The following is a 22773-nucleotide window of genomic DNA, read 5'->3' as shown; positions in this document are numbered from 1 at the left end:
GCTACGCCGTTTTCTCGACCTCGGCTGATTCGACTTAATAAACACGACCAAATTTCTTTTAAATGGATGCAGATCGGGTCCGCTTATCGAGGGCGTGCAAGACCACGACCTCAACAAGCGGAGGGACTAACTGTATTGGTCTAAATTTGGCAACTTGATAACGGTAGATAAGCAAGTTCGAGGACGGGGTCGACCATGGTGCAATAGCGGGATGTTGTCCTCAGAAAGACTATTGTCAAGGACGAGCAGCTGGAGGAAAGAAATAACGGTAGGATAGGTTTAGAAATGGACACAAGGAATATTCCTTTAGATATTCCTTATTTTGTACTTTTTAGGGTTTCTTGGGATATCCCTTATAAATAGGAAGAGATAGAGAAAAAGGGGGATCTTCACTTCTTGATAAGAGCACTTTGTAAAGAGTTGACCGAGAAAAATATACAATTATTTTCTTAGGTCATTGATTCTACAGCTCCATACACGTTACTCATTCTTTGGGAACAAGATCCAAAGATTTCTTATCCATCTTCATTTACTTTTGTCTCACGTTGGTGTCAGGAAGGAGAATCACTCAAACCATCTAACATTTGGGTGATAAATTCCTCTTTATTACATTTATTGTCATTGTCTACATTTATTGCACATTCTTATTACAACATTCATTGATAATTATTGTACGCGTGCCCGATCTTCGTTACTCTTAAACGTGACCGCGTTCTACGAATCTGTCCAAGTTCTTTATCTAAATTTTATTATATTTAACTAAGATTCACTCTATATCTCATCATTAATTAGTTTAACAATTAATTTAATACTTTTTGGTCAAACAAGACCATCCTTCAGGATTGAATATGAAGTTGAGTCATTTAGTATGGGCCAATTAGATATTTTAACTAAAAAAAAGTCAATTTTCATTTAAATCCACGTAATTTGACTTGAGGATTATTAATCCAACTCTATTGATTCATAACTTTGATTTAGGCCAATAATAATTCTGTTAACTCAATGATATAAAATTATAAGGGGTCGTTTGGTACGCGGGATAAGGTAGGATAAGAAGTGAGATTAAATTTAGGGATCTTTACACAAATAACCGGTCATATTCACTTGTTTATTTTTTAGCCATAAACGTGGATTATATATTAATTATATATAATTATACAGATAGTGATTGGATGGGTGGCTATTAGGGTTAATTCTTCTTAAAGTTATACTGTATTTGGTTGGCTGCCAACCAAACAATATATAAATTTAATCCCAAATTTAATTTTGAATATCTCTCCTTATCCTATCAAACTTGAGATTATTTTATCTCATCTCCCAAGTGGAATAAAATTGTCCACGAAATATAATCCTGGGGTAATATTGTCCGCGTACCAACGACCCTAAGCGTCTTACATCTGCTCCATTACATATGACTTATTGTTAAATTAAATTTTGTGGAGACTGAGTTAATTACAAACGAATAGTCTACATTGTGAATTGGCACATTACTAATGGGTTAATGCATAAATTTCATTTTAGTTTGTCTCGAATTTTCAATTGCATACCTACACTTTGCGGGTGACAATGTATAGGCATAAGAGTTACTACAAATATTACTATTAATAGAAGACTCTTTTTTAACAGTAAGTAATAAGTATAGTGGCTTAAGAGTAACGTCAACAATACTTAAGGGTGAGATTTGCCTACTCCGTCAACTTGTGGACATAAAGTGTTGTCTATTTTATAAAAATAAAGGAGTAATTTTTAATTACGGAAGAGGGACATAAATGTTTCTTTTTCTTTTTTTGGTTTAAACATCTAATATCTAGAGCATGTTTGGCTTAGCTGATTTAGAATAGCTGATAAGCAGTAGGTGTTGAAACTGATTTAAAAAATAAGCAGTTACGTGTTTGGATAGAAGTACTGAAATTAATAATAAGTAACTGAAGAACTGAGTATACAAAGAGTTTTGTTTTAAAAAGAAGTATTTTAGGGATAGAATAGTAAATATTTTGGTCAAACTTAAAGTGTTTATAAGCTGAAATTTGATAAGTTAGGGTGGAGAGGGGACCAACTTATAGCTTTTGGCTTATTTTTGGCTTATAAACACTTAACTTATAAGCACTTTTAATTTTACCAAACGCGTAAATAAGCCAAAAAGTGTTTATAAGCCAGTTTGACCATCTTATAAGCTTAGCCAAACACCCTCCTAGTACCCACTTTCTCAACTAATTCAGATAGGGCCTATTTAAGGGAGAAAAACTCTCTATCAAGAATTCCTCTATTCCCGACTCGAACTCAATAGCTCTAATTATTAATGGAATGATCTTATTTCACCCCATTATATTTTAATGACTATTTCCTAATCTTACTGTACACATCAAAATTTTAGCGAATCAAGCTAAATCCTAAATTTAAGATATTACAAGACGACTCTTGAAATTCTAGGAGTCTATTAGGGTTGCTTGGAGGCTACTCTACTAAAATAACTTGGAGGCTAGTATACCCAAACCCTAGTTCACTCCTATAAATACATATTCCCTTAAAAAAATATCTCGAAAAGTGAGATCATCTCTATATTCCATAAATTCATGGAATATTCATAAAGAGATCAAAGACCTCAATTATTATTTTTCTCAAAGTCGCCGAAGTGATCAAAAGATGTTCTTCCTTTTCATGGAAACCAAGTACATCTCAAGGAAGTCCGTATCATCCTATGTTTGAGAAATAAACTGCTTAACCCCTTAAATAACGGAGAACAATTCGGATAGATCATAAAGAGAACAAATAGAATTGTACCCACAATTGTTTATCGATAAAATCTTTTTTTTCTTTATAGTTGTTCGTGATTGCAGTTTTATTTTTTTATACAAATTTATATATTGCAAATACTCACATTATTAATCCTCGCATAACTTTCATCAAAACCAAACCACCCATTGTCTGCAAAAATTGTAGCAATGGCAATTTGTTTATTGATTTACCATCATACAAAGTCACAGCTCTGAGATAGAAGCTTCTACCAAGTTGCATTTTAATGTTTGTCTCGTGTTAAATGGCTAAATATTCATTATATCAATAATCAAAAGAAAACTGGTAGTGAGATTAGAGGCGGAGTCAGGATTTAAATCTAATGGGTTCGAAATTCTATTCCTTCCAAATTATTGGGTTTTAAATTAATAATTTATTCATATTCAATGAATTTTTAAAAACAAATATAGAGTTTGGACTAAAACATTAGATTTGACTAAACCCGCGTCCGAAACTCTAGCTCCACCCATGAGATGGCAGGTGTAATGTTCAGGGACTTAGAGAATAAAGTTCCAGAATTATAGCTATTGAATAGGATAGTCTTGCTTTAACAAAGCAAGAAGAGAAAAGACAATTCTTATTCTTCCTGCTGATTCATATAAAAATTGCAAGGAATAGACCTTTTTAACATGAGCATAATATCTTTTCTACCACATGTTTCTTCATCAATCAATGACAAATTATTATCTAAACAATCAGATAATTAGCTATTTTTAGCTATACTAGTCTCAAGGTACGCGCGATGTGTGTGTATTCTATCTCAATGAGTACTAATTTATTTAAAATTTGTATTTAAACAAGAAAATAAAAGTATAAGTTCCTAAAGATAATTATATATGTTAAATGTGCATAATAACTAAATAAATAAAGAAGCTCTCGTAAAAATCCTCAATCATAAGTCAATTATTCAATTTAAAATTTATTTCAGTTTAATAATATTATAACTTTAATTTCACAAGTTATCATGCTTCCTTTTTTAGTTTCAGCAAGAACAAGTCCTTAAAAACCTTATAACTTTAATTTCACAATTTATCATGCTTCCTTTTTCAGTTTCAGCTAGAAAAATCCTTAAAAACCTAAATAGTATTGAATAATAACTTAAAATATATAATCAGTTAGTACCAATATATATATATATATATATATATATATATATATATATATATATATATATAATCAGGCAACTAATAATCTACAACTTTCATATGATCACAAAATCAAATTAAATAGCAATGAAAAAAATACATTTAAAGGGATACTAAAGCAAGCTTGAGAGAAAATTTATAATTGAAAGAAGACTTTTCCATGACATATTAACTCTAGAGAATGACTTAGAATTAGAAGTAAAAAAAAGGTAGTCCGGTGCATAAGGCATCTCGCATAATTTAAGTGAATGATTTATATAAGTAAAATTTTAATATTTTAGAGTTCTAAGTATTAGAAATTTTAGTCCAAATAATAAAAAAAATAAAAAAAATAAAAGTTTTATTAATTTTAAACTTCTAAAAATTATAAATATAATTAAATAAAGTATTTTTTTATATAATAGTTAACATTAATTTGAAGGGACTTCAGATTTTCTTTTTTACTTATAAAAATCAAGTTTAAAATGAAAAAAAAAACGTTAGTTGTAATTTTTTTATTGTAGGTATTTTATTAAATAATCTAGAATTGAAAATATAATAAGCACGTTATCTCTTATTAATAAAAGAAATGGAAAACCAAACGTGATAAAAGTAAGTCCTATAAATTAGGATTCATACCTATTTTAAATAAGGAAGTATTTAATATACAAAATATAATTAATTTTGAAGCCCTAAATTGAAGGCAAATAACTTAAATTGCTATTTTATCCAATATATAATATATTTTGAAAGGGTAAAAAAGACGAACGATATTTCGCTAAGGGAATATAGTATATAGATGATTTTCGGTATTTTCAAGAATATTTTTTTTTAGACGGTATGAAAACATTGTTGAAAACTTTAGCATAATAGTTGTCAAGTCTTTGAAACTTTTATCATACACATGTTTATTTTTCCTATCTTTCTATGTTCTTTTATCTTCTTAATATAAAGACGCCAAGCGCTTAGGGGATAAATCATTGAAATTTGAGACAGAACAAGAAAACATTTGTGAGGGATAATTCCTCATAATTTCATCACAAATTTGAGTGTCATTAAAAATTGGCGATACAAGAATAAAATTATTATAAATCGATGAATTTAATGGTAAATTTGTTACAAATTTGTGACAGATCTGCCCATAATAAATATTCCGTCACCATTCCTTCTTTTTTTTAATGATAGTGAGGGTTATCTATGAGTTCTATGAAGAGGAGCATTTGCGTAACTGATAAAGTTGTTGTCATGTGATCATGTCACGGGTTTGAGCCGTAGAAATAACCTCTTGCAAAAATGCAGGATAAGATTGCGTACAATAGACCTTTTGTAGTTCGGCCCTTCTCCGGACCCCGCGCATAGCACGAGCTTAGTACACCGGCTGCCCTTTGTCTGTGAGCTCTATGGTATCTCTTTTCCAGATTTCAACAAATCAAAAAAGGTCCAAAGACACTTCCTTTTACCTTGTGCCATCTCTAATCATTTACATATTATATTCTTCATATTGATACTAGCTAGAGGGGAGCATATTTGTCGGTCGTGCCTAAAATGGAATATTAATGTTCTACGCCTATTAAAAGATTATATTTAAGGGTGGGTTCTACGTAGAAAGACTAGAGTAGTTACCACCATGAAAAGGGAACTCAAACAACGCACTTGAACAAATTTCTTCAATTCTTTTCTAGTCAAGAACATTTTGTTGTGGTCAATAGTCCCACGTGAGCTAAATTTACAGTCATGTATGAGATTTAATTTTGGAGAGATTTAATTATAAATAACTAATACTCTATTAATAAGAGATATAACTAAGATGGCTTTGCTTAGTTTAAAAGTCGAGATATATCGGAAAGATTTTAGAAAGTCGAAATATTTTGTTGCGCACACTAACCTGAAGAGGGCTGATTGAGGAATCAAATAAATTATATGTTAAGGATCGGGAACTCGGGTAGTGCGGAATTTAGCCAAACAACGGTGTAATGACAATAACAAAGACAATGGAAGTTGATAACAACGGCAATTAAAGCATATAAAGAAGACATAAATTTAACGTGGTTTCGTCAAAGTGACCTACGTCCACAAGCGAAGAGGTGTAATATCACTATACCAACAAGAGTACAAAAGAGAGTACAAAATTAGAGTAAACCCTCTAATTAATTTCAAATACCCCAAGAGAATAACCTCACAAGATCACTCCAAAAAAAGGGTTCATACAAGTGCTTCCCAACACTTAACTCTCATACAAAACACTCTTAATAAAAGAAGAAAGGAAGAAACAAAAAATGAATACTCAAGTCTTGTTGGTGTGTTTGAAATGAACTAATAGTCTTCCCTTTTATAGGCAAAAAAGTCTTGGTCTCTTAGGTGTAAAAGAAGATATACAACTTGTACAAATGATGTCCACCACATAATGCAATATTTTTGGGTCCCAAAGAATATTGCCAACAAAGTCTACTTTGTAAGCATGCTTATGTGAGATGGAATCCATTAGCCAAAATATTGGCCATAATTACAAATCTCCACCTTGGCCTAATTTTGGCTAATATAGTAAATTTGCTCCACCTTCTCCGCAAAAGTCCCAATGGGCAAAATCATTCTTCATAAATGCCAATCAAGTTCAGGCAAAGCTTGAACTTGGACACTGGAAGAGGTTTCGTGAACATGTCAGCATGATTGTCTCTAGTGTTGATCTTCTGAACAGAGATTTTTCCATCAGCAATGGTTTCCCAAATAAAATGGTACTTGATATCAATATGCTTCGTCCTCTCATGATACATTTGGTCTTTAGTCAAGTGAATGGCACTTTGACTATCACAAAAAATGATAATACCACCTTGGTATAAACTGAGTTTAACAAAGAACCATAAGGCTTCTTTGATAGCCTCGGTCACTGCCATATATTCTGCTTCGATAGTAGATAAAGCTACTACATGTTATAATGTAGCTTTATAACTGATAGAGCAACCACTAATGCAAAATACGTAGCATGTTAGTGATCTTCTTTTGTCAAGATCACCTGCATAATCTGAGTCTACAAAACCAACCAAAGTATTAGTATTTCTCCCGAACTCCAAACATGTGTTTGAAGTACCTCGCAAGTATCTGAGAATCCATTTCACAACTTGCCAATGTACTTTACCAGGGCAAGCCATATATCGGCTTACCACGCTCACTGCTTGTGAAATGTCCGGACGTGTACAAACCATTGCATACATAATACTGCCGACTGCACTAGAATAAGGTACTTGCGCCATATACCTCTCTTCTTCCTCTGACTACGGTGACTGAGCAGCTGATAACTTAAAATGAGCAGCAAGAGGGGTACTTACTGGTTTAATATCTTTCATGCCAAACCTCTCCAAGACTTTCTCCAAGTACTTCTTCTGGGTCAGGAATAGCCTGTTGGCTCCTCGATCTCTTTTGATCACCATGCCAAGGATTTTCTTAGTTGCTCCCAAATCTTTCATCTCAAATTCACTTTTCAACTGTCTTTTCAAATTGTGAATTTCTGTCAAATCCTTAGTAGCAATGAGCATGTCATCAACATATAATAATAGGTACACAAATGAACCATCATTTAACTTCCGGAAGTAAACACAACTATCATACATGCTGCTTGAATAACCATGACCCAAGATAAAAGAATCAAACCTTTTATACCATTGTCTTGGAGACTGCTTTAATCTGTACAAGGATTTCTTTAACAAGCAAACGTGATCTTCTTTTCCTTCAATTTCAATTCTTCGGGTTGATGCATGTATATTTGTTCCTCTTGTTCGCCATGTAAGAAAGTTGTGTTAATATCAAGCTGTTCTAATTTCAAATCATGCATGGCAACTAAGGCAAGCAAAACACGAATAGAGCTATGTTTAACATGTGAGAAAATATTATTAAAATCAACTCTTTGTACTTGACTATAGCCCTTTGCAACTAATCGTGCCTTATACCTCGCATTTTCAACCCCTGGAATGCCATCTTTTTTTTTTGAAGACCCATTTGCAACCAACAATTCTTTTTCCTGATGGCGGCTTCACAAGAGACCAAGTATCATTCTTGTGGAGAGACTCAATTTCTTCATTCATTGCTATCAGCCACTTGGTTGAATTAGCACCATAAACTGCTTCTAAATATTTTGATGGTTCTCCAATTTCTTCCGTTTCATGTGCAACTGAAAAGGCAAATGCACCATAATCTCCAAACCTTAAGGGTTGTTTACTTTCTCTTCTTGGTCTATGTTTGGCTATAGAATACTCCTCTGCTTCCGGTTCAACTTCAGGAGTCTCAACTTCAGAAATTTCAGCTTCTGGCTCAACTTCAGGAGTTTCAACTGTATTTTGCTCCAAAGTTGATGAACTTGGCTCAGAAGGATTTCCAATCTCAACCTCCACCTGCTTCTCTGTACTCTTACCTTTATCTGTATTACAAGAACTAGAAGACTCTTTTTTGGAATGTAACATAAAGGATTCATCAAAGGTTACATCTTTGCTAATTATGAATTTTAGTGCTATGGGATCAGGATACCATAGTCGGTATCCTTTCACCCCAGATGCATACCTAAAGAAAATGCATTGTTTAGCCCTTGGCTCTAATTTTCCATCATTTACATGCATGTATGCAGGACAACCAAATATCTTTATATCAGAATAATTAACAGGAGTACCTGACCACATTTCCTCTGGAGTCTTAAAATTCAAGGATGCAGAAGGAGCACGGTTGACAATATAACAAGGTGTAGAGATAGTTTCTGCCCAAAAGGCATTTGTCAACCCAGCATTTGAAATCATGCAACGAGCCATTTCCAAAAGAGTTCTATTTATCCTTTCTGCCACACCATTCTGTTGAGGTTCCATTCTCACAGTACGGTGTCGAGAAATTCCTTCATTCTTGCAGAATTCGTTGAATTCATCATTACAAAATTCCAATCCATTATCTGTTCTAAGCTGATTAACATGTTTTCTTGTTTGCTTCTCAATCAAAACTTTCATTGTTTTTGAAAGTTAAGAAAACATCACTTTTATTTTTCAGGAAATAAACCCAAACTTTCCTTGAATAATCATCAATGAAAGTTAACATATACCTGGCACCACCTTTTGACGGGGTACGTGAAGGACCCCAAAGATCTGAATGAATGTAATCTAAAGTACCTTTTGTTTTATGAATTGCTGGAGAGTTGAAGGTGACTCTTTTCTGCTTCCTGAACACACAATATTCACAGAACTCCATATTTCCGGTACTTTGGCCACACAATAGACCTCTTTTGTTGAGGATGGAAAGACCCTTTTCACTCATATGCCCTAATAGCATATGCCACAATTTGGTAATGTCAGAATCTGATTTATCTGATGTTGAAACTGCAGCAGCACATGTAACAGTAGATCCCAATAGAGTATACAACATACCAAATAAATCTGTGTGCTTTCATGATCACAAGAGCACAATGAGAAACTTTTAAAACTCCACATTCACTTGTGTACTTGCACCCAAGAGATTCTAGAGTGCCCAAAGAGATGAGATTTTTCTTCAAGTCAAGAACATGTCTAACGTCGGTCAGAGTTCTCACCACACCATCATGCATTTTGATTCGGAATGTACCTTTACCAATAATATTGCAGGCAGCATTGTTGCCCATCAAGACAACTCCACCTTTAATAAATTCATATGTTGTAAATAAATCCTGATTGGGACACATATGATAAGAACAACCCAAATCTAAAATCCACTCATTGTTAGATTTAAAACTATTATTAGTTGCTAAAAAAATAGTTCCCTCAGTCTCATCAGCAACTACACTTGCTTCGGCAGTGTCAGTATTCTTATGCTCATTTTTCTTTTCTGTATGTTTTTCTTTGTTTTTCAATTTAAAGCATTCGGAATTAATGAGACCTTTCTTATGGCAGTATTTGCACATGACATTTCTGTATCTGGATTTTGACCTTGATTTAGGTCTTTCACTACTTGAATCTTTTTTATTAGATCTACCTCTTACAAACAAGCCTTCCCCTTGGTTCTCACTAGTTTCCCCAGTAATATCTCTATCTATTTGTTCTTTTGATGTCAAAATAGATTTGATATATTTATAAGAGATATTATCCTTTCCATAAAGTATAGTATCTCTTATATGCTTAAATGACTGGGGTAAGGAAACAAGCAATAATACGGCTTGATCCTCATCTTTAATTTCAGCATCTATTTTACTTAAATCCATAAGAAGGGAATCAAAAGTATCAAGATGTGTAAGTATAGAGGTACCTTCAGCCATACGAAAAGTATAGAGTTTTTGCTTTAGGTAAAGCCTGTTTTCTACCGTCATTTTCATATACAGGGTTTTTAGTTTTTCCCATATGCCTTTGGCTGAGCTTTCTGCTGCAACTTCATGCAAAACCTCATTTGAGAGATTTAAAATAATACCTGTTTTTGCCTTTTTGTCTATGACACCAAACTCCTCGTCCGTCATTTTTTCCGACTTCTTCTCCTTTCCTTGTAGTGCCAAATCTAAGTCATCCTGAATTAGGATAGCTTCCATCTTTAATTGTCACATTCCGAAGTTTGCACTTCGGTCAAATTTCTCAACATAAGTCTTTGTTAGAGTCATTTTGGCTATTTAAACTAACCCGGTTAGATCCGGCTCTTACCAATTTGTTAGGATCGGGAACTCGGGTAGTCCGGAATTTAGCCAAACAATGGTGTAATGACAATAACAAAGACAATGAAAATTGATAACAACGGCAATTAAAGCATATAAAGAAGACACAAATTTAACGTGATTCGGTCAAAGTGACCTACGTCCACAAGCGGAGAGAAGTAATTTCACTATACCAACAAGAGTACAAAAGAGAGTACAAAATTAGAGTAAACCCTCTAATTAATTCCGAATACCCCAAGAATAACCTCACAAGATCACTCCAAAGAAAGGGTTCACACAAGTGCTTTCCAACACTTAACTCTCATACAAAACACTCTTAATAAAAGGAAGAAAGGAAGAAACAAGAAATGAATACTCAAGTCTTGTTGGTGTGTCTGAAATGAACTAATAGTCTTCCCTTTTATAGGCAAAAAAGTCTTGGCCTCTTAGGTGTAAAAGAAGAAATACAACTTGTACAAATGATGTCCACCACATAATGCAATATTTTTGGGTCCCAAAAAATATTGCCAACAAAATCTACTTTGCAATCATGTTTATGTGAGATGGAATCCATTAGCCAAAATATTGACCATAATTACATTATATTTTGACTATATCTCATTAATAAAATAGATCATGTGGTTTTACTGATAAAATTAAACTATGACAATTTTATAATTGGGATGAAAAGGCTTTTATTGCAGTTGAAATTAGAGAAGCGCTCGAAAAAACACGTCTAGATTTTCTTCTTTTTTCCAGATTACTGTTCAAGTTTATAGCGTACGTAAAATGTGCCTATTAACTGTACTTTTGTCAACTCCGATATACTAATGAGAAATTAATTGTTGTATGCCACTTGTTGTCTACTTTGCGAGCTTTCAACACTGTCTTGTTATATTATGTAACTTTCGAGGGGACAAGTGAATCATCGCTTTTGGACGTTGTCAACTCAAACATAATGTAGGAGTTGCATGCACTTTATCTTTATTGCATTTGTTTTAGAATATAATCCCTTGGTTCCGTTTTATGTGGTAAATTCAATTTTAAACTTTTCAATTTATCTGTAATGCATAATTTTATAACCACAAAATATTATGTATATTTTAAATTCCAAGTTTTAAAAGTTTTTCTTTTTTTTTTCTTATGTTTCGTGCTCGGTCAAACACTTTGTCTCATCCCCTCCTCTCTTTCCTACTAATACTCACTCCTATATAAATAGTTTAATTATGCACAATCATTCCTACATCCCAACGTCTGCTTTACCAGAAACAATTCCATTTTACTTCTTACAATAGTCTGCAAACAATAGGACTATACTACTCCATTAAACTATCAGACTTCATTTCGTTTTGTTTTCTTCGTTAAAAAATGGACTGTCCGAACTGCCATACATCGTTATTACAACTCCCACATGGTGCTCAATGCATGCGCTGTGCCGCCCGCCGTGCAGTCACTCGCATCGGCGGCCGGCTACAGCTACTTGCCTACAAAAATCACCACATTGCTCAGACCTTTTCTTCCTATGGCCGCCGTACACCTTCTAGTAATCAACTACCTTCGCCTTTTGGTCGAAAGAGAGCTTTGATTATTGGTATTACGTATAAGAAAACCAAGAATGAGCTCAAGGGCTGTCTCAATGATGCTAAATGTATGAAGTATTTGCTTGTCAATCGGTTCAAGTTTCCTCAAGATTCTGTTCTCATGCTCACTGGTCAAACATTCTTTCTCTCCTTATTACTTTGTCGTTATCGAGTTTAACTTTTATGCATAAACTGTTAGAAAAAAGTAGTCTTTCAGGCCTAGCTGGTGCGTTAGGTATAACTCTAAAACCTATCATAGTATAAACACCACTATGGATTTTGGGGAAAAAAAGTTTCTGAGAGAGAACGACTAGGGTTTATTTTCAACGACCAGTGACTCGAGTTGTGGTTATATCAGCTTTCGCAAAGGAGAAATACCTTAAGTCTCCAAACTAGTGTTACTTCTCGAACAATATAAAAGAATTTTTATATGACGTCCATACTAAGTAGGATTACTAACCTCAAGAATAAGACAAGTTACCGGAGTATAACACAGATTAAAATATACATTGATAGTATTAAAATTATTTGTACTGGTCAGTATATATAAGTTAAATCCTTACTTTTTCTGTATGGTCGGGTTGTTTTCTGCTGGAATATGTTCCTGAGTATAAGTTAAAATCTTTCCTCACCTAGTTTCAAAACAAAGAGATCTATCTCCTTGAATGAGAAGTTTGATCTTGAGAAAAATTAAGAGCAAATTCAACGGAAGTTAGTATTATTAGTCTGAGATATGATGTTTTGAAGTGATTAATATCATATCTTATTTCATGCTTGCTGATAGCAAATAAAGAGTTTTAAGTTCTATGTGTTAGACTACATAAAAATATTTGCACAATCAAGTTTTAAGCGGTGAGTATATATAACTTACCTTTCCCAAATCCCATTTGTAGGATTATACAGAATTTATTTTTATTGTTGTATTCTAAATGTCTTTTAGCGCTTTAGCTTTACTTACACTTAATGGATTCTTTGGCGCACAATTGACTTTTTTTTTAATTTATTTTAAAAATTTGGACTATTTCTTGATTTGTGCGTGTCATCCTTACACAGTGGACATACTAATCTTCTCTGTATCGTTCCAATTTTATCGTATGTCCCGAAGGAACAGTGCACAATTCCACTTGAACTAGGCATCTGATTCAAAAAGTGTATGATCTGTGTATTCTATTTAATTTCATTACATTTGTACCATTACCACTCTCCAAAATACTTTTCCCTAAAAGTCAATTTAAGATGCCTTTGTAGCTTTCCTCAATCACAACTTTCATAAAGAAAGTAAACCACTTCAAAATGTGCAAAGCTACTTTAGAATTTCATTACTTTGTTCTTCATCAAAGCCTTTATGTGAATTAGTAGGATTAAGTAATATGCACGATAGTATAAAGAACTTTTATATCCTTAATGTAATTTAATACTGTTATTGCAGATTATTTATCATTTAATATAGAGAAATATTTATAAAATAAAATTACTTGTAATTAGTTTTAAGTGACCTGATTATGTTTAAAAAATTTATACTATTAGTGCATAGAGTTTAAACTCTTGTTAGTGCAAACCATTTTTTTCATTGTTAGTTCGTCGAATTTTATTACATTTTCTATTTGGAGGTCTAGAAGGGGAGCCTTAGTGTAACTAGTAAAGTTGTTGTCATGTGACCAGAAAGTCACGGGTTCGAGCCGTGAAAACAACCTCTTGCAGAAATGCAGGGTAAGGCTGCATACAATAGACCATTGTGGTCCGGCACTTCCTCGGACCCCGCGCATAGCGGAAGCTTAGTGCACCATGCTATCCTTTTTGCCCTATATGGAGGTCTAATTTCAAATTTCCATTTTACAGAAGAAGAAAGAGATCCCTACAAGATTCCAACTAAACATAATATAAGAACAGCAATGTACTGGCTTATGCAAGGAGTTCAAGCAGGAGATTCTCTGGTGTTCCATTTTTCTGGTCATGGTTTACAGCAAAGGAATTACAATGGCGACGAAGTTGATGGTTATGACGAAACACTTTGCCCTTTGGATTTTAAAACACAGGGAACTATTATTGATGACGAACTAAATGCAACACTCGCCAAGCCTCTTCCTCCTGGAGCAAAGCTTCATGCCATAATAGATGCTTGCCACAGTGGTACTATGCTTGATTTGCCGTTCCTTTGTAGGATGGACAGGTCTGCAACACTACATTTTTGTTTCTTGCTACTCCTAATACTTTTGTTTAGTAGGGGAGCCTTGGTGTAATTGGTAAAATGGTTGTCATGTGACTAGGAGGTCACGGGTTCAAGCAGTGGAAACAGCCTCTTGCAAAAACGCAGGGTAAGACTGCGTACAGTAGACCCTAGTAGTCCAGCCCTTAGTCGGACACCGCGCATAGCGGGAGCTTAGTGCACCGCGCTGCCCTTTTACTTTTGTTTAGTAGGATAGTAGCTAATAATAGAATAGAGAAGAGTTAAATTCACGTTAAAATAGCACGAGCTAGCCAGCTTTCGGATTAGTAATTGAAAAATAGCCCCCGTTTACGAAGTCATTGAAAAATAGCCACTGTTTAGCTGAAACTCGGAAAGTTCCTGCATAATATGCTAGATTATGGAGCTCATACATATAAACTTTTAGCATATTATGTTGGAACTCCAGCACACGAAAAGTACAGCATAATATATGGGATTATAGAGCTCCTCCATATAAACTTCCATCATATTAGGATAAAACTCCAACACATTATAAAATTTTAGCATATTATGTTGGAAGCTCATATGTAATTTCGGATTTTTAGGAGTGTTTTTATTCAGATTTTATCTTTACATGAAAAATGATTAAATTATGATTATTTTTGAAATTCTGACTATTTTTCAATTACGAGTCATGGCTATTTCTGATTTTATCCCATCAAATACACGGACGATCTTTCAACTTTTAATTTGTTGTACCGATGTCATAAAACTAATTTTTGTAGTAACAAAAAGCAACTTAAATATGCCTATAAATCACATAAATAGATAATGCTAGAAAATGTTAAATTCAGTCGCATAAACACAAGTAGGTTACCACTTCAGTAATTCATGTTACAATATCCACGTGACACCGCTTAAAATATTACAAAATTCATTTTCGACCCACTTAAGAAACAAAACATGAAGGGCCACATGTGAAAGAGATCATGTATTAGGTTTAGGCTAGAAAATGAGACTTTCTATTTTTTAAGTGGTGTCACGTGAATATTATGTAAGGTAAGTTACCAACGTAGTTATACTAACATGACAATTTTATATATGTGACAGCCTACTTGCTTTTTCCTAGACCGGATTTAGCATTTTTGAGATTTTTTTTATTTTCTGTGATTTCTAGTTCAAAAGTTAGTTCTATGACGTTAGTACAATAAATTGAAAATTAGATGACCATACGCGAACTACGCCTGCTAAGGCTACAATGTAAAGGATTTCACTCTCCTAGTTAAATGGTTGTATCTCTTTTGTTGTCTGATTTATCGTTGTTCAAGATATGTTTTGCTACCTTCCGCATGACACCTGATTATTTCATCGTCGTTCAAGATATGTTTTGATACCTTCCGCATGACACCTGATTATTTCAGTCCCAACATATTTCACTCTCCCTTCAGTTAACTGATATAAGATAGTTTTATGGATACAGTACTGGACGATATGTGTGGGAAGATCATCGTCCTCCTTCAGGAGTATGGAAAGGAACAAATGGAGGAGAAGTCATATCTTTCAGTGGTTGCGATGATCATCAAAATTCTTCAGATACAGATGTAAAATCTTTTTAACATCCTTAACTTTTGATTTTGTTTGAATTCAATAGTTTGAATCAACCTAAGCAAGCTAATAGAATGACTTATTAATTGATGACAGAGTTTGTCCAAGGTTACTTCAACTGGTGCAATGACTTTTTCTTTCATTCAAGCAATTGAAAGTGGACAAGGAACAACATATGGGAGTATTCTGAATGCAATTAGATCTTCCATTCACAATTCTACTAGTGATTTAGGAGGCAAAATTGTCTCATCTCTTCTCACAATGCTAATTAATGGAGGAAGCGTCGGCATTGGGATGAGACAGGTAACTTTAATTTAGCTTATTGTAATGCATTTTGTTGGAACTGAATTGTCCTTCAAATGTAAAGGGATGAAGATTAAATTGATCAATTACCAGAAAATAAAGTAAAAATAGCACGGCCTAGACAGTTTTCGGACTGGTCATTGAAAAATAGCCAGCGTTTGCAAAGTCATTGGAAAATAGTCACTATTTTGCTGCAACACAAAGTTCCAGCACAATATACTGGAGATTGGTGCACCTGTGTATGAATTTTCAGCATATTATGTTGAATCTCCAACACGCGAAAAGTTCCAGTATAATATATTGGAGATTGGAGCACATGTGTATGAACTTCCAGCATATTATGTTGGACCGGTATATTATGCTGGAACTTCAGTATATTATACTAGAACTCCAGTATATTATACTGGAGTTCCAATATAAGTTTACTGAAACTCCAGATTATACTAGAGTTCCAGTATATTATGCTGGAGTATTTTCCGGATTTTGAACAATATTTTCGTTCAGATTTATCTTTAAATGAAAATGACTAAATTTCGATTACGTTTGAAATTATGGCTATTTTTGAATGAGCACCTGTAAATCTGGCTATTTTTTAATTTCTCCCGAAAATAAATACTTTTTACCTGTTGGTTGCAGGAGCCTCAGTTGACTGCTACTGAGCCATTTGACGTGTACACCAAGCCTTTCTTGTTATAACAGCTCACGTAACATTCGCACCTCTGGTTTTCATGTACTTTGGGTGCACAGATTCTGACTGGAGTATAAATTAGTACTCCATCTCTTTGCTTTTTCAGTTTTTTTAACCTCTGTATTGCTAAATTTCCTTACCTTCTTACCTTCCTTTTTCTTTCGTAAAAGGAAAATGATTCTGTAAAGTTAGAGGACAACACTGTTTCTGTTTCTTTAGCAGCTGGAAATCGCAGAGATAATGTAATAGCAAAATCAAGTTGACGTTTATGAACTGCATAATTTTGATGCTTTACTTCTCAGCAACAGGAGACTGACTAAATTTGGTGATAGATATAATAGAGCAAGAAAAGGAAAATTGGTAAATAACAGCCTCTTTACCTTCAAGTTCACATTGGACATCGGCATCGTACTACTACTTTTCGATGTAATCCACGTGTCTTGTTTTTCAAACAAAATTTGCTTGACATTACATCAAGCCAAGCTAAAATGTGTTTCATTTTCCAAGCCGCATCAACGGTATACTGTTAAAGAAGTTTGTTCAAGACAATGATTCAAGTAATGATAGGATCTAAAACAGATAGCAAAGGGTTACGTAAAGCCCTGTAACAGCAACAGACAGTGAGAAATGACCAACACAAAGAATACACCCCAAGCTGAAAATGAGGTAGCACGATACTACAGCACAATTCCTTTTGAACAATCTATTTCTCATTACTGCAGTTTAGCATACAGCTGACATTGCAGCAAACAAGATATGTAAAGAAAGCTTAACGCAACATTTATTCAAAGTAACGACTTAAAATAGGATACTTGAACAAGATAATATATGTCGGAAATCAGCTCATGCAAAAGGCTGAAGAAGTCAGTTAAGCAGACACAAAGGAAAAAAGAAAGTTGAACTAGGACAAAGATTGAATCACTGCTTGTTTAACCAGTGAGAGCAGCATTAAGGGCACTGTGTACATCAACTCCAATCTGGGCTTCAGCTTTTTCTACGTCAGTTGAGGCAGTGCCTAGTTTCTGTGTAAACTCAGTGAGGCCTTTTTGAACCAAATTGGCATCTATGCGGTCAAGTGGCACAGCTTCAACAGCAATTATATCTGCAAAAGAATTTGCATGAACAAATGCAAACCCACCGCTGACAAAGTACTTGGTCACATCGTTGCCTTCATGAACTGATAAGACACCAGGCTTCAGCTCAGCAATAGTCGCTACATGTCCAGGTAAAACACCCATCTGTCCTGTAGTTGCAGGGATTATAACCATGTCAACCTGCATATAATGCAAAAGGGAGGATGATCAAAGTTTGCATCAGATTTTCCAGAGCCAATCATGCATATTCCTCGAGAGCATACTATTACACCTCACACAAGTCTTTGTGCATCATTTGACAACTGTTGAAACATTGAATGAGAAACAAAATGTTTCTCTGTTTTATTAATGTTCAGTATACAATGCTAAACTTAATGCAACTACAGTCAGAACCTGGAATATATCAACAATTTGTGGAGCACCCTTGAAAGTTAGCCCAAATTTTAACAAGGATGACGTCTGGCAAAGGCAGCGAGACTCCATGCTGATCAGATTCTTGTGGAATTTAATACAACTGAACAGTTATATTGCTGTTGTGTGTTGTCATCCAGAAGATTCACTGATATCTCTTCACTTCAAGTTTCAAATAATTGTACCACCAGTAGATTAATTATTTTGTTGCATTATTCCCTTGTAGCATAAACTAATCAATTAAAACAGACAAATAAATGTTCCTTAGGAAGGCCACCCTTGCGAGAAAAGTATTAACTTCTTAGTAAAACAAAATTTAAATTATACAAAATGACGAACAAACTATTAGTTGCTTTTTCCAAAAAAAATGCTAACTAATTCATTCCTCAAACGGAGATTTCACAAGGATTTTTCGGATGAAATTACTATTAAGCAAGAATAAGATAAAAAGGTTTCACTTTAGTAACATTCATGAAGCTAAAATTGGATCCACTTTACTACCATAAAAGACTTCCTCTGATCCAATTGATCCCTTAAAGAACAATTTATCCACTAGCTACACCTGTTGTCCCCACGTGACCTGCTTTACATTGTAGAATGTCTACGTGTGTGACTGTCACACTTAAAAGCTTAAACTGTTGGAGCACTTTTATTTACTTAATTTTATCTTCAACACACTTTCACGTGCAGGTCTGATTCTTTTTCATGAACCAAGCACATGATCATATTCTTTTACGGCAACGACACTTGAACCCAGAACCTCTAACGTGATATTGAGGTATGTGACCACCTCATTTAAAAACTCACACTTATTAGAGATCTACGTCATTTCATGAGTTTGATATGTGACCACCTCACCTAAAAACTTAACTATGTATCCATATTTGTTCTTGATGACATTTCTCTTTCAGGCCTCTTTTTCACAACTCAATCTCAATACCACTTCATTAATAAACCCTTAGATCTTTGATTTCCAATCCTCCATCTTTCTTACTCTTGGATAGTTTGCTCCATTTGAACAGGTGAAAGGACTTCCTTCCGTTATTACCTTGCCACAAAAAATCTCTTCTCACTTCATCAATTATTTTCTCAATCTAGGCTGACAAAGGAAACAAGAATTCACATAAATTGGTAGAGAATCCAGCACACGCTTAATCACAAATCTGCCCCAAAGGAATTGCACAGACTGTTACAGCTTGCAACCCTCTTTTCACACCTTTCTAACACTCCCTGCAATATCTCTTCAGCTTTGTGTCTAGCACCAAAAGGAAAACGCAATAGTAGGCAAAGTCCCTGTCGGACAGCCCAGAATTCTACCCAAACTAGCACTAACACTGTTTGCCACCTCATTGGAAGGAAACAAGTTTTCCCTCCAATTAATATGAAGACCAGAGTTTGCTTCAAATACCACTAGAATGAACTTCAAATGTCTTAATTGACTTCTAGATCATAACAAAGGATGAGGATATCATTTCATACAACAAGTGAGAGACTTCCATATTACATTAATTGCTGTTTAGTTACACTAAATCCCTGTAACCATCCATTTATGTTGGCCACTTTCAACATACTGCTGAAATTTCAATTACTAAAACGAAAAGGGAGGAGGAGGTGGGATCTTCCTGTCTCAAGCATCTTAAAATCGAAAAGAATCCTTCAGGAACTCCATTTATCATTACGGAGCACTTAACAGTGCTCACACAAAATTTATCCAGCTAATCTATTTACCATCAAATCCCATTTCCTTTAGCATATTGGTAAGAGAACTCCATTTAGGATCACAGAGCACTTAACAGTGATCACAAAAAAATTTATCCAGCTAATCTATTTGCTATCAAATCCCTCCTTAAGCATATTGGTGAGGAAACTCGAATTAATGTGATCTGAGACCTTCTCAATGTCTAACTTACACTGGACTCCCAATAAGTTCCCTTCTTGCCTTGTGTTTAGGCACTCATTGGTTATTAGTGCAACATCCAGGATGTTCCTTTCCCATATAAAAGCCATATGTGCATCATCAACCAGCTTATGCACCACCTTTTTGAGTCTCTGACAGTATCTTTGAGATAATCTTGTAGATGCTTCCAATCAAATTTAACGCCTAAAATATCTTTAAACTCCACAGCTTCAATCTTTTTGGGAATTAAGACCAGAAACGGATCCAAGATTTAAACTTTATGGGTTCGAATTCGGAATTCTACCCCTGCCCATTAGATTCACTGGGTTCGGGAATCTATTATTTGTAGGGGTGGGCATTCGGTCGGTTCGGTTTGGTTTGAAGAAATTCGGTTCGGTTAATCGGTTTTCGGTTTTGTAAAAGTAGTAACCGAAACCGAACTAAAATAAGTTCGGTTCAGTTCGGTTTTTCTAATTTCGGTTCGGTTATTTCGGTTCGGTTTTCGGTTTGAATATTATCATATCGGACTCCTTCTATGTAATAATACGACCGGTGAATTTGTTGATTTTTCTCAAAACTTCGAAATTGTTGGAAATATTGTGTTTATAGAAAAAAATAGATTAAACTTTGCACACTATTATGGATTATAAAATTCAAACATAGTGTAAATTACAACTCTGTGTGAAATTCTCCCGGCATCTATCACATATGCTATGGAAGTTTTAATAGAGGGAAAGTCTTTAAGATTAGAAAGTTGATAGACTTACTTAATTGGGTTGATTCTTTGATAGATTAGACCTAATAGTATTAATTTATTACCTATGGGCTTAGCCTATATATAACTTAAATAACATATATACTAATAATTCGGTTTTTCGGTTAACCGAATTAAAAAACTTAATAACCGAAAACCGAACCGAAAAACTGAAATTTTAAAATTTTAAACCGAAACCGACCGAACAAACCGAATAACCGAAACCGAAATAAAAAAAATTCAGTTCGGTCGGTTTTTTCGGTTCCGACCGAAATATGCCCACCCCTAATTATTTGTACTTATTTAGCCAATTTATTTACACATATACATCGTCAGAGCCACAGCTACTGCGTTAGGATGAAACTATAACATTAACAATGCATCTGCCCTTGATTAAGGCTATGAAGGTGGCACTGAACCTCTTTCGGAACCTCTCTTGCTTTAACATCAACAATGGAAGTTGAAACTCATGTAAATTTAAGCATGCAAAATAACACTCTCGTGTGTAACTTCATGAACATCAAATCATTTGAATTCAGATGGAGTCTAATACTCCCTATCTTCTTCTTCTTCTTCTTCTTTTTTTTTGATAAGGTGTCTAATACTCCCTCTCTTCTATTTTATACTACACTATCACTGTTGGAAAGCCGAACATTTTTTGTTCTTTGACTACCTGCTACCTTCCACCAGCTACGCACAGGTATTAGGTAACTCTGCCCACCATGTCTTAGGCAAATGGGAAAGAAATCACCTAGTATTCTTTTGCCTCCATTGAGATTTGAACCTGAAACCTCATCGTTCTCCTCCTACTTCATTTACCACTACGCAATCAGAAATATCACCATGAAATAACTTTCAAATCAGTAAATTCTATCAATCAAAATCTGAATTCCAATCGAAAATTAGATGCTGTATCATCAATCGTTAGGGATTACTAGTATCGTACAACTCCGAAAAAAATCGAAATTCAACATATCATAAATGAGGAAATTCAAAAAGGAAGATCTAAGTATCCATATTATTACCTCTTTACCAGAGAGTTCAGAAGAGTAAGGAAGGACAAAGTTGACAGTGAGCTTAGACGGAATTGACGACGGTGTAGCGGGCCTAGCAGCCATGAATGCGGATGGAGTTTTCGGTGGTTCCACATTTGGAACTACTTTCCTCCAAGCTTCAATGAAGTTGGAATCTGCAACAGACTCCGCCGGTAGATCGGTTGAAAATGGGCGGCGCCACTTCATCGTGGTGGTGGCTCTGGTCAGGAATCGAGAACCGTGTCGGAACATTGTTACGGCGATAACGGGGCGGAGATCGGCGGCAATTTTGCAGAATGTGATCGGAGCTTTGGAAATGCAACGAGGGTTTGGTGGAATGACTGACTTGCTGGATCCTATCCAAGGCCCAAATGTAAAGGAATTTTCTAGTAAAATAAAAAATTGATATGGTGTTTAAAATGTTAATTGCACTTAAATATAAATGTTTAGTAATAATGAAAAAAAATTAGAGTAATGTAGTGAAACTTTCACTTAATAGAGAAAATATTATGTCAAAATTTAAAAGTTGAATAGATTAATGAATTTAATTTCTTGAAAGTTATAAAGTGGTATAAAACTATAATTGAGTTAATATTACAAAATGAGAGAAACTGTCATATAAATCAAAAGAGAAAGAATAATATTGTTAGTTGTTTATATGACCTCCGTCATAAAATAAAAGTAATTTAGTAAAATAGAAATAAGAA

At 34.4% G+C, this 22773-nt stretch overlaps 2 protein-coding genes and 1 non-coding gene across 3 annotated transcripts; 1 reads left to right on the top strand and 2 right to left on the bottom strand.

Moving 5' to 3' along the window:
- The first annotated feature begins 11793 nt into the window (after positions 1 to 11793).
- On the top strand, positions 11794 to 17145 carry LOC104228556 (metacaspase-1-like). The gene is made up of 5 exons (XM_009781033.1): positions 11794 to 12244; positions 13953 to 14283; positions 15761 to 15881; positions 15982 to 16188; positions 16825 to 17145. The coding sequence occupies exons 1-5, from the start codon at positions 11902 to 11904 to the stop codon at positions 16882 to 16884; spliced, it is 1062 nt and encodes a 353-aa protein (XP_009779335.1). The 5' UTR covers positions 11794 to 11901; the 3' UTR covers positions 16885 to 17145.
- On the bottom strand, positions 13121 to 13222 carry LOC138869917 (U6 spliceosomal RNA). Its single transcript, XR_011400157.1, has one exon. It is a non-coding gene; the product is annotated as a U6 spliceosomal RNA (small nuclear RNA).
- Positions 17146 to 17564: 419 nt separating the features above from the next.
- LOC104228557 (ATP synthase subunit delta', mitochondrial) lies at positions 17565 to 22469 on the bottom strand. The gene is made up of 2 exons (XM_009781034.2): positions 22058 to 22469; positions 17565 to 18150 (listed from the first exon to the last, which is right to left on the bottom strand). The coding sequence occupies exons 1-2, from the start codon at positions 22316 to 22318 to the stop codon at positions 17806 to 17808; spliced, it is 606 nt and encodes a 201-aa protein (XP_009779336.1). The 5' UTR covers positions 22319 to 22469; the 3' UTR covers positions 17565 to 17805.
- Positions 22470 to 22773: the final 304 nt, after the last annotated feature.

The sequence above is a fragment of the Nicotiana sylvestris genome, chromosome 5 (genome assembly GCF_000393655.2).
Source record: "Nicotiana sylvestris chromosome 5, ASM39365v2, whole genome shotgun sequence".
NCBI lineage: Eukaryota > Viridiplantae > Streptophyta > Magnoliopsida > Solanales > Solanaceae > Nicotiana > Nicotiana sylvestris.
Note: the sequence above shows the minus strand (reverse complement) of the source record. Positions and strands in the feature narration are given on the sequence as shown.